Below are 13,438 nucleotides of genomic sequence, written 5' to 3' on the forward strand. Positions count from 1 at the left end.
AGCCAGTTAGGGTTGCTCAGCCCTGTTAGGACGTTTGATATCGAGTACCCTTAGGTACTGATACCTGAAGGACTCCATGGTCCGCGTCCGTGATTCGGGAATGAGTGGTCGCACACAGTGGTTAGCTACCCCGATGTGACGAGCTTATATTTTAGGCGCCAGTTTGAGCAGTTTTGTATACAGTTATCCTAGATATGGATACCCTGTCATTTGAATGCATCATATTTGTATGTTTATCCGTGCTTTCGTATTGAGCTTAGAGCTCACGTCTAGTATTTTTTGTGTATCTGGATACCGTATTCGACGGGCAGGTGTAGGTGCAGGATTGAGCACCAGGAGCCTGGAGGAGCCAGCAACCTTGAAGACAGCAGTATTTAGCTGTAGGTTTTTATCTAAGTAATTCGATTGGGTTGTATAAATCGAGTTTGTTAGCCGGTTGTATTCTGCCGGTCTGATTGTATTTAAGTCTTCCGCAGCGATTATATTTAATGCATGCTTAATTATGCTCTTAACTCTGATTAGGTAGTGGATCCGGGTCGAGTCTCTACAGTTGTTGTTGATCATCTTTTGTCTCCGTACAGATTTATTTGAAGTTTGTCGAGCCTAGAGTTAGCAGCAGTCGATCGTGAAGAGTTGTAAGAAGAGCGGTAAAGAGTTTACCTTGAGCATTGTTGTTGTTTAGGTTGTATAGATTTTGATATAACCTTTTTTGTAGCATATCCAGAGTTGGAGCTAATTGCATCAAAAGGTACAAGCAGCCATTTTTTTAGCAAGATAGCACACTCGAGACAGTTGGTTCTTGAGTTTCCCTTAAATCACATACTTGCATCAATACTTGTTCTAGAATGTGGGACTTGTATTTTGTTTGAGCTTTTGTTATATGGCTTAATGTTTTATGTTTTCTTATGCATTCATCTTGAGCCAAACCCTTGATTTCAGGGGCAGAACGACCCTTTTTGTTTAGACGTTTTGGAGGCTATACTGCGAGTGGCCTGGGTTGTAGAAGTTCACCTAGCATCAGCATATTCCTTATAGTCGCACCAAATTCTAGGGTATTGGGATACGTCGCACCACCTCGATTGGGAGAGTCGGTGATTCGTTACGTGATCTCATACTCGGGATCCCAAAATCATAGCAGCAATCCCTTGTTTATCAGAGTTGATATCACGATTTTAAAGACATGCATTTCATTCATCTTATCATTGAATATGTTGTCCTTCTATCATGCTATTGATATATTACTTGTTATTGCATGTTATGTTGCTTTGACTGGGAATATCTTTCTCACCGGAGTTATCCGGCTATTGCTTTGTTTTGTATGTGTACTTGGCAATAGGTGGGGCATGATCGAGTCAGCGAAGACCTGGTTAGCATCAATAGTGAGAGATAGAAGTGGGACTCAGTTTAGAAGTCATATCAGTATGTCTATCTAGTTATATTGGAACATGTTTAGATCTCGAACTTCTTATTATCTGTTGTATCGTTTATGCGAGTATTGAGGTTTGTATGCTGTTGTTGCATGTATTTTATACTCTTTGCAATGTATTGTATGAATTTTGGAGTTGATTTGGTATGCTTAACTTCTGGAAATTCTTGTTCAGAGCTGGCCGCTCGATCGGTAGAGTTTAACCAATCGAGCGAGAGAGATGCAGCCTATTCTTTGTTTTGCAAAAATCTTGCCCGCTCGATCGGTTGAACTCTACCGATCAAGCGATGCTGGAATTTACCCCGGGTAGAAAGTTTTGGATTTTTTGCTCGCTCGATCGGTTGAGTTCTACCGATCGAGCGAAGCACTGTTTATTTTTTTTTAAAAAAAATTCTTTTATTGCTTTTAATCTTGGATCTTGTATGCTTAATTATTTTTTAATCCTAAATTAGATGTTTAGAACCGAGATTTCACAGATTGTCTTGCGCTGGGCGCATAGAATTTCATGTCCCAGTGAGCCGGGTTCTTTACCGAGATTTTTGGTACGCGTTTTTGAAGTTTAGAATTCATGTTTATGATCTTTTAAGACGTTTTAAGTACTTTTAAGAGTTTTTATACAAAAAGTTTCGAGTTTTTATGTCAAGAACGGAAAGAACAACTCACGTGAATCGGTTTAATTATGTAATACATTATATGCTAGTATGTTTTCACGAATGCTATGTTTCTTATGAAATCATATACATGAAATGTTGTGAAATTTTATTGGACATGTTTATCTTTCTTTTAGTTAGCATGCATGATTTTCAAGCATGAAATGATTTAAAAAGTATGACATGTTAAGTTTCAAGCTATATTCAAGATTCATGATGACATGATGATTTTAATATGCTGTGATAATGTATTAGGATGTTAATGAAAGAAATCATTGAAGCATGTTGAAAATATTTATGGTGAGAAAGTAAGACGGAGATATATGATGACGATGATATTTCAATGATGCATGATAAACTATTTTGATATTGTATGTGTTCTAGTGGTAGCAGAACGAGATTGGTACTTCAGGATGAGCTCCGAAGGGGCCCTACAAGGAATGAAGGTGCGCATATTGACCAAGGCCGGTATAGACTGTAAGAATAAAAGACATAAAAAGATTTTTCTTTTGAACTTCTATATATCTTGTGTTATTTTACTTCTACACTTATTCATCTTATCGATTTGCATTATTTGAGTGTAGATTATCACAACACATTTTGCACTATTGGTGGTTCCACCATTTTTGAATTGTTGAAAACATTTGGTCTTTTATAGCTAATCCTATAAAAAATTTGTAACAAATTCCAGTGTTTTAGAAAAAAATTTTAAAGTATTTATTTACCTCCTCTAAATACATCCTCATTCCTAACAAACTTAAAGATGTCGATGTATAAAATATCATAAGATTTTTTTTATCGTTATAATCACAAAAACGAACATCATACTATGCAAAAACGATACAAACAAATACTTTGTCAGGTACGACCAGGTCAGATGAGATCTCCATTTATGTACTGCCAATCTTGATTGAAGTATCATATTTTGTCGATTTTCGATCTTGATCGTGGTGCAAAAGAGACTTGTCTGAACTTTGTGTGTACCGAGTATAGCTTTTCTTGGATTACTGATCTTGGACATGGATGCATATCTTCCTCCCTTTCATTCTAGACAAAATTCAGATGGGCTAAGGTTGTGTCCATCTAACACATGCCGTTGCTGTGTTCTTCGGCGACAGTAGAGGCTTTTTGAGTTGAATTGGTGTTTGTTGGGAAAGCAAGGAATGCTCTCTCAAATCAATCAAGAGTCCAAGACATTCTGTATCAACGTATTGATATCATTCAAGTAATTTTCATAATGAAAACTCTGTGATTGGCAAGTTCGTTTTTTTGTTTTGTTTTCTTTGTTTTTTTTTTTTTTTCACGACGACATGGCCACGAGATACCAGGTACTGTGTTCCATCTGTCATTTGAGAGGGCTACTTATGGATCATATTTTAACAAGAGAAGAAGATCTTTGAGATGTATTCATAGTCAAGTAAACGAGTAAAGCAAGATAAGATAATCGCAACCTCGAGTGATTTGGGTTTAAACAGCAGCTGCAAGTCTCGATCACCATAAATACATGCATACATAACGAAGTATAGGCGCGATTTGGGTTTAAACAGCAGCTGCAAGTCTCGATCACCATAAATACATACATACATAACGAAGTATAGGCGCTCGACATGGAGCACTTGGAGTAGTACACATGGAAATATGTAAGACTGGGATTAAGAAACCACAAGAAAATTCTTCAACATTTTAAGCTTCAGCCAAGCCTTCTGCAGCTTCAATAAAACCCATGCTGAAGTAAAAGTTGATGCACGTCAATTCCTTCTTGTTTGCATCAGACAACGTCATTTTGAGGGTGTAAGAGCCCTGCATGCGACATAATACACATCTAAATGTCAAATTTATGCCTGATTGTCAACCTTTTCATCAGGGGGTTGGTTCGAACTTGGTGATGTCTCATGTTGTAACACCACAAGTCCACAACGAGGGAATGCTTATGCTATATAATTAAAATCCTGTTAAAATGCATTAAAAAAAAAAAGAAGTCCTGAAATACAGATAGGATAAATGACTTACAAATGGTGTGATTCCAGGCAACGCTTGCTTGTGAGTTATTGTAAAATTGCCGTTGGAAATGGGGCATTCTGTCTTTTGACATAGGTCATGACTCTCACTGTGGATGTAAAATCCCCAGTATGCAACATCAATTTTCAGTTTTCCACCGGAAATTGTTTCATCTGCATGGACACCTCAGGTGAGACTTCAGCAAAAGAGAACATAAAATTTTGATCGTTATAATAAACTTTTGAGATTCCTACCGAGTATAAACTGAAAATAAACGATGCTCAAGGTTTATAATGTGCTCTTGGTGAAGATTTCATCATGAAGGGTTCAAATTTCCCCTACTCATATTCCCAAACTAAGGACAACCGAAACTCAAGCCTCAAAAACACCGAACTGGTGCTCTACATTCATGTTGCACTTCACCAATTATAGGACCATAAAAGATTAAAGCACCAATCAAGAAAATACCTGTGGCCGCGTTAATTGCAAAGGTGGTCTCCACGTTTCTGGAAATGGGATAAGGGGTTATATCAATTCCACTGACCTTGACAGCATAGTTGGCCTTCTTATCTGCCAATTAATTAGACAAACCTCATATGAAAAAAGATAATGCGAAAATCACCACAGATTCTTTTGCAAATTACAAAGCCATCCAGTTCTAAGATGAGAGGTATGTTGCACACAAACAATCAACTCCATTTTCCTTTACTACAGAAAGAGAACACAAAACAAGGCAGCATAAGCTTAAAACAGCGGCAGATCAAGAATTTAGCATTGGGGCAGATTAACTACACTTGGGGTGAAAGTTGTGACTTTGGATAATGAAAATGAAATTTTGAATTTGTTTTCCTAACATTTTGGAACATGCATGCCAAATAGATCCAACCCTTTTCTTATATGCATCAAGTTAAATCCATGAGCAGTGAAAGGGGACTGATTTCAAGATTTAGGGGATTCGTCAAAATTATTTACAAACACCAGCTTTTACAAAAAAAAAAAACTTAGATCAAGATTGAACGCTCTAAAAACGAAAATCATAATGACACAATTCGATTACAATTTCAAAATTTTGAAATTCCAGGCCAGATAACTTCAGCAAGCACAACCCAGAACAAGTAATTACAGTAACGAAGAAATTCGATCAACTCCACCGTAAGGGAACAAATAGGGCAAATCCCGTTCATCATATCACAATTAAAAGCGAAATTAAAATAGGGAAAAAAACAAAGGGAATCATACTGCAGTATTCTACATCGCGGGTCGTTGCGGAATTCAACGGTACTAGCAGACAAACCACGCAAAGTAGGGCACCAATCGTCTTCTTCAACTGCGCCATAGTCACCGCGACTCCAATTATCAGTTCCTGAAAAGAAATTGAAATTTTCTGATGAAAATTTTCAGTTCGAATCCACAAGGAGAACAATTTTTGGAATCAAATCTCACCAATAAATTGAAAATAAATTGAAATCGATCGGTTTATGAGGTTGAGAAGATTATTTTCTTGAAGAGAAAGCTAGCTGTGAGGAAATGAATATAGGTGGGGAATTAAGAAGGCCCTGGTGTCCCGTTCTCAGCTATCTTTTTTTTTTTTTATAATTTTTTAATTCATGTCAATAATTGATATTGTCTATGTATTTAATTTGGATTTGGATGTTCTAGACAACTGAGAGTATATTAAGAGCAAATTGGTGATAAATCCCCAAATTTAAACTTGACTTTGCCCTAACTTTTTATCCATAAGATTCTTTGCAATAGCTTCCTAAGACCACAAAACTTGAATATTTAATTGTTTCATTCTTGTACTGGATTTATGCTTTTTTATGCTTAAAATCTAAGGACTTTATGCTAAAATCTGAAGATTTTGTGCTTATTCATGGTACAAAGAATTATCCGTAAAAATGGTATCAGAGCCTTAGGTTAATTATTCAGACATAATATTATTCGTTAATTCATGCTTTTCTTTGTTGAGGAGAAGATTTTTTTTTAAAAGATGACTTCAAACGAAGGTTTGAATCAAGAAGATTTTATTCATATGAAATCCTATAAACAAGTTAATCTATTCACAATAGATTACTTACAACAAGTTGTGACTAATGCTCTTAATTTTGAAGAGATAAAGAAAAATGATTTCTAACTCTCAATTTTTAGAGATTACCCCAGATTCCTCTAAACTCTTTGAAGATCTTAGAGAAATTCAAAAGACGGTACAATATTACAGCAATCAGCTGTATGAAATACCTCGACAAATTGAAGAAATCCTTAAGAAACAAGAAGAAATTCTTGGAAACCTAAAGGATCTTCAAAATAAAATCATAAATCTAGAACATACTTCGGGTTCTAGAAAAGAAAATACAAGAGGAAGGTTACCACTCTTATTTGGTACCGAACCTTTGTTACATCAGAAAGGTAAAACAAAAATGGTCCAAAAACCTTTAACCAATGATGAAATGATGATTAATCTTATAAAAGCAGTATCAGAGAAAAACACTATCTGATGACTACTTTAGAAAGATTAAATCTCGAGGATCTACAAGATCTTGTGGATTCTTTTGCGAATCTCAAAGTAGTAGATCTAAAAATGAATTTCCCTGAGGGTGAACAACTCATAGGGAATCCTCCAAGATATGTGGTTAAAACAGAAGAACCACATAGTGAGTTCCAAGTTGGAGAAAATTCACATTCAGCAGGAACCAGATCGAGAAGGAGTAAAATCTCACTCCATCAAACTCCTTACGAAAAAACTGTTTTAGATCTAATACATCCTTATGGGGTTATGTTAAACCTTGATGTTTTGGACTTTAAAAATAGAGAAGATCTTATAGATGATTGGACGTCAGCTATGAGAATAGCAGCAGGGACATTAGATCTTAATAAAGAAGGATTCATTAAACTTCTAGAAATGAGTCTAATGGGATCTGTTAAGATTACATGGGAGATAACTATGCAAGAAACTAGGGAATCAATCTTAGCAGGAGAATCCCTCAGCGAAATTGGAGAAAGAATGGCCACCCTATTTAAAGCACAATTCATAGGGGTAGACTATTTCAATAATCAAGATACAGAAAAAAAGAGAAGATATACTCAAGCTCTTTATAGCCTCGAGTTACATGATATCTGCTTAGTTGATGAATACATTATGTTATTCATTAAATACAGATGGAATTCGGGAGTCGAGTAAAATATAGCTATTCAGCTATTTTTTGCAAAAATGCCAAGTCCCTGGAGAGAAATGCTGATTAAAGAATATGTTCCAGGCAATCTTGATACATTGGCAAGACGTGCCTCCTTTTTGAAAGGAAAATTAGCAGAATGGTGCCATATGGCAGCATTACAGAAGAACTACAAGAAAATAAGGGGTATAGATAAGCGTACACCTTTGTGTTGTAGAGAAAATGATCTTCCAAAGATCATTGGAAACAGATCACAGGGATTTAAAAGGAAGAAATTCAGAAATAATCCCTATAATAAAATAAAAAAGTTCTTGGAAACCAAGAACATTTTGGTCCAAATAAAAGGCCAGATCCTATAGATCAGGTAGAAGAAGTGGACCTACAAGAACATCCCCAGCAACAGGCTTATCACAAAGCAGGGGAAGAACACCATCAAGAAGAACTTTCAGAAGAACTCATACAAGAGCAAGTGAAAGTTTCAAGGATTGCAACTGCTGGACATGTGGAGCAAGAGGACATATATCTACAAATTGTCCAGAAAACGAGAAAAAAGGATTTAAACTCTTTGAAGCAACACCAGATATGGATGATGCGGTCTTCTTTCAAGATCTAGTCCAAGTATATCAATTTGAGGATATCCCCTCAGATGAAAGCATATACGAAGAAGCGATATTGTTTAGTCGAAAAGTTTCCAAAGATGAATCAGAATCATAGTAAAAAAGGAAGTGTTTCACCATGAAACACATGAAAATTTGGCTGGGTTCTTTAGTCAAACCACGATATCTCATAATATGGTCCAAAGGATTAAACATTACAGAAGTACCAAAGATTTTCGGCAGGACAAGTTGAAAGAGTCTTAGGAAACCTAGAGCTAAGACAAAGAAGACATAATTTGATTTATAAGTTATCCAGAAGGGAAATGGCGATCCCTATGGAATTAACCAGTAATCAAATTGAAATGCAGTTAATTTCCTTTGAAGAAATTCGAGAAGAATTACAGAAATTAAAAGCAGAAGTAGCAAAGACAATGTCTTGGATTCATATTGGAGCAATCCAGATTATGATCAAGGCTACTTTTAAAGAGGGAATAGATTCACCCATAGATATCGTAGTATGCGATAAAATAATGAGGAATATACAAGATGCGGTTCTAGGAACTATATCGGGAAATTTATGTGCAGGAAAAATTGTGGGAGTTATTTATCCAAGAATAGCCTACAATTTAGCTGATAGAGATTTTAGTCGAGCCTTGAATTTGCATCAAAACTTGAAGGAAAAAAGACTAATGAAGGAAGGTAATAGGCCATACTCTATTACGTATCAAATTTCATATGCTCTTTCTAATACTCACCATTCTGAATTATTTATTAGAAATGAGTTCATTGAAATTCCAGAGATCTTTGGGAAAGTTGCTCAAGCAATATACCCGGAAAGAATCGAGTTTCCTTTAATTTAGGAAATAGACATTCAAATTCAAGACAGACCGGTTCTATACAGAGACCTTAAAATAGAACCCCGAAGGTTATCTTTCCAAGGAGACAGAATGACAAGCAGGAGATGAGACAAATCTCCTATTCAAGAAATTCCACCAGAAGAAAAAGAGTTTTCTATAATAGGAAAACTTAGATCTCCAGAAGGATGGAAAGAAGTAAAAATAGTATTCGAAATTACAAGTCATCGGAACTTGTTCCCTTGTAACTCGATTTACTATTTGGAACAACAGGAAAAAGGAACTTACCAAGGAGTGATAAATATTGAAGAATTGGAAGTTCAAATCTGGGGAATTCCAGGAAAAGAAATGGATCAACTCATTCTTGGTCTAGAATTCCTGGAGGACCATAAACCATGGAAATTCCTTGAAAAAGGAATAGAGTTCATGACAAAAGAAAAAACTTAGAGGATTCAATAAGAATTCTACGAAATGGAAAACCAAGAGAATTGGATAAGGGACAATCCCTTAATCAGATTCGAGAACTCTGTTCACAGACAGAGGAAGAAGCAACCGTTGAAATTAGTAAGTCATGAACATGATTTACTAGAACGCATTGAAGAAGTAGAAAGGAGTAACCATACTCTACCTTCTGAGGCCTTAGGGAAACTAAAGGTAAATAGTCTTAATCGGATTACTGAGTTAAAACACATTCTGTTAAAAATGGCGGGGCAATTTAGTAATCCCTTTAAAAAATGACAACAAGTCCTTTCTCCATATACATTCCGATAGGGATGTTATATGAACAATATAAGGCTGAGTATTTTGCAGCTTATATTGACTCGGGAGCGGGAATTTGTACAGCAAAAAGAGGAGTCTTCCCTGAAGAATGTGAAGAGGAGTTGCCAAAAATTGCTGGACGAGATTTCTCTCTCAGAATTTTAATTCTTTGCAAAGGAATAAAACAAGCAGAGATCCTTATGGGAGGTGCAGGTCAAACACCTTGGTACAAGGTAAAAACATCACCAATCTATTTCCATGATACAGGAGCTGATATCCTGTTAGGAAATAACTTCTTACAAATGTTTAAGAAGTACACACAAGACAATGATTCAAGAAGACTTATGTTCACTACAATTTATGATCATAAAATTATCGTTCAAAGACTCAAGGTTGCTTTTTATCGACAATTGCCGATACTATTTCGCAGCCAGCGGCCAGCGTGGTGATAAAGGACAACTTTTTCACCCAAAAATGAAAGAACCAAGAAGGTTTGGAGAAACCATGTTGAAAATAACTACAGAACAAGAACTCCAAACAGAGGATATGGAGCTTCTCAAGGTAACTCTAAATCACAGAGATATAGAGTTAGAGAATAAAGTATCCCTTGAAGATGTCAAAAAGAGGCTCAAAGAAAGTTACAACGAGCATCCTTTGGCATGGTGGGATAAAAAATCAACTCAAATCCAGTCTTACTCTAAAGGAAGGCGAAGAGTATGAATTCGTCAGATATAAGCCTATCCCGATTGTTACGCCTTAAACGCATACAAATCTCGTGTAATGAGATTAATGTTTTTAATGCATTAACAATTCTCATAATTAAATTGTTTTGATGATTACAAAACTCGGTTAAACGTTACTAACAGTTTAAAGTGAGAAATTTGCAGGTAATATTATTTTTGAGTATAGACAATATTGGAAGCAAGAACCGATAATCAAAAAATTGGGAATAAAAATTCAAAAGTTCAAATCTATCCAGGTTCGAACGACCCGAAGACAACTTCGGATGCTCCGAAGTATTTTCAGAATTTAATAAAGATCGAAGGACAAGTTCGGAGACTTCGAAGACTACTTCGAACGATCCAAAGTGAGTTCGAACGACCCGAAGATTTTCCAGAAATTAAATAAAGATCGGAGGCACTCTCGGAGGCCACGAAATGACTACTTCGGACGACCCGAAGACAGGTTCGGACGACCCGAACTCCTTTACGGCCATGAAGATTTTGTTGGAAGAAAATTTGCCTGAAGAATTTAATGCCGCCGTTCGGACGACCCGAAGATGACTTCGGACCACCCGAACAGTTCACCAGCCGTAAGAATTTGAATTTCAATCAGACAAGATTCGGACGACCCGAACCCGTTCGGATTGGCACCTATAAATACATGCCATTTGAAGCCTTCTCAACTCACCAATTCACTGTCAACTCTCTTTGCAAGCAAGTTCATCTCCTACAAGAGTTAAAAGAAATATTTGTGAGATATATATTCAAAATCGAGGGTTGTTTGTATAAGTTCATTCGTGAGTTGGTTGCTCCGTTATTGTAAACACTTGTGTGAGAAGCCAAGTGTATTTACGAGTGTTGTGGCTATCCTTGGAGCCCTTAAGGCCAAGTGTTGAGTTGTATCGGCGCGGTGATCATGTCAAGTTGTAAGGCTATCCTTGGAGCCATCAAAGCCAAGTCGTTCGAAGTGCTAGTGGATCCTTGGTTAATCGATCTTAACCAAGAAGAGAAGACGTAGACGATTTATCGTCGAACTTCCATAAACATCTCTTATCACTTTTACTGCTTTATTTACATTACTCATTTATTTACTGTACTTATTATTAATTGCTTTAAGTCTTCCGCTTGCGTATTTGCATAATCACTTTAAATTGCTAAAGTTGCCAATAGAACCTAAATCCCCCCCCCCCCATTAGGTTCTAACAAGTGGTATCAGAGCCACCTTTTTCAAAATATTTTCAAAAAGGTTCTTATGGCAAATCTAGCGAGCGACTATGCTCAAGGGCAATCAACAAATCGTCCTCCTCTTTTCAATGACACAAACTACGGATATTGGAAAAACCGAATGTCCCTATATATCCAATCTGTAGACTATGACCTTTGGAAGGTTACTGTGAAAGGTCCCTACATACCTACTAAAGAGGTTGAGGGTGTCAATTCCTAAGGGAATAGACGACTTTTCTAAGGAGGATATGAAACTTATATCTCAAAATGCTAATGCCATGAATATTCTTCATTGTTCCTTAGATATGAACGAGTACAACCGGATCTCAATGTGCTCATCCGCTAAAGAGATATGGGACAAGTTGGAGATATGCCATGAAGGGACTAATCAAGTCAAAGAAACGAAGATCGATCTACTCCAACTCAAATATGAAACATTCGAGATGAAATCAAATGAAGATGTAGATACTATGTTCCGAAGGCTTACTCAAATTATCAATGAGCTAGCCCAACTCGGGGAACAATATCCAACCAAACAAGTGTGGAGGAGAGCTCTACGCGCCTTACCCAAGGAGTGGGATGCCAAGAGGACGGCTATCATAGAATCCAACAAAGGCGACACCGCTTCCTATGACATTGATCAACTTCATGGGACTCTAAAAACCCATGAGTTGGAACTGTCAACAAGGAAGGAAATAAAGAAAGAAGATATCAAGGAAAAGGGGATTGCTCTATCTAGCCAATCCAAAGAAGATCAAGATGATGATATGACACTCTTTGCAAGAAAATTCAAAAGATTTATGCGAGGAAACAACTTCAAAAAAAAGACGGACAAAGAAGTTACCTGCTACAACTGTCAACAACAAGACCACTATGCAAATGAGTGTCCTCTTAAGAAGAAAGTTGACAAGGAAAAGAAGAAAGCACTCATAGCCACTTGGAGTGATAGCGACGATGACGAGGAGGAAGCAAACATCTGCCTCATGGCTAAAAGTGATGACATCGTCTCCGACGACGATGACGAGGTACCTTCCTATGACGAACTACTACATGCATATAAACAAATGTTTGATATGGCTAAGTCACTTAGAAAGGAAAATAAAAACCTTAAAAATGAATTAGAAACTAAGGGGCATGAAAACGTAAGATTAAAGGATGACATAGCCCACTTAGAAAAATATTTTAATAAGTTCAATGTCAGTAGTAATAAATTGAATAATCTACTTAGCATGCAGAAATGTAGTTTTGATAAGGGTGGAATAGGGTACGGTAAGAAATCAATAGACTTTACTAGTCTAATTGCTAAAGCAAAAATGAGATCACCCCCTAAATGCTCTTATTTTTGTAAAATTGGTCATGCTAGATATAAATGTAGATCCTTGAGATTTCAATATGATCAAAAGAGTTATATGAAATGGAGGCCTAAGAGTACTTAATAACTCATCAGTTGGCATTATGAGATCATGATCTAAGGGATTTCATCATAGACCGGTTTAAACTGCCTTGACTTGCGACTGGTCTTCCTGATGAACGCTGCTCTATCCAAGAAAATAGGTTTTTAAAGAGGCCATAGCCCTACCTACTACTAGGAGCACTCTTAGAAAGTGGCGATGATGTTGCTATGAGAGACTGAACTCTTAGAAGTCTATTTTATCTATCTTTTCTAATATTGTGGACCCAAAAGAACTAAAGGGTACCAAAACCAATTTTTGCAGGGAAATAGAAAAACTGTTCTCCCTAGCATATGATATCTAGACAGTGGAGTTCTAGACATATGACGGGAAACAAAGAGCTACTCCAATCCATCAAACCAAAGGATAAGGGATCTGTCACCTTTGGAGACAATAGCAAAGGAGTTATCGAAGGAATCATCTCAATAGGTATTTTTAAATCCTTCTTGATTGATGATGTACTCCTAGTGAAAGGGCTTAAACATAATCTACTAAGCATAAGTCAATTGTGCGATAGAGGTTATGAAGTCAAATTCACTCCCCAACACTGCACTATATCACTCATGACTGACAAATCCATAAATTTCA

At 36.6% G+C, this 13,438-nt stretch overlaps 1 protein-coding gene across 1 annotated transcript; it reads right to left on the minus strand.

Moving 5' to 3' along the window:
* Positions 1–3,494: 3,494 nt before the first annotated feature.
* On the minus strand, positions 3,495–5,665 carry LOC140892154 (uncharacterized). Its single transcript, XM_073300919.1, has 5 exons — positions 5,518–5,665; positions 5,314–5,437; positions 4,543–4,644; positions 4,087–4,247; positions 3,495–3,876 (listed from the first exon to the last, which is right to left on the minus strand). Exons 2-5 carry the CDS (start codon positions 5,408–5,410, stop codon positions 3,760–3,762), a joined length of 477 nt encoding a protein of 158 aa, XP_073157020.1. The 5' UTR covers positions 5,411–5,437; positions 5,518–5,665; the 3' UTR covers positions 3,495–3,759.
* Between the last annotated feature and the right edge of the window lie 7,773 nt (positions 5,666–13,438).

This window comes from Henckelia pumila, chromosome 3 (genome assembly GCF_033568475.1).
Source record: "Henckelia pumila isolate YLH828 chromosome 3, ASM3356847v2, whole genome shotgun sequence".
Classification (NCBI taxonomy): domain Eukaryota; kingdom Viridiplantae; phylum Streptophyta; class Magnoliopsida; order Lamiales; family Gesneriaceae; genus Henckelia; species Henckelia pumila.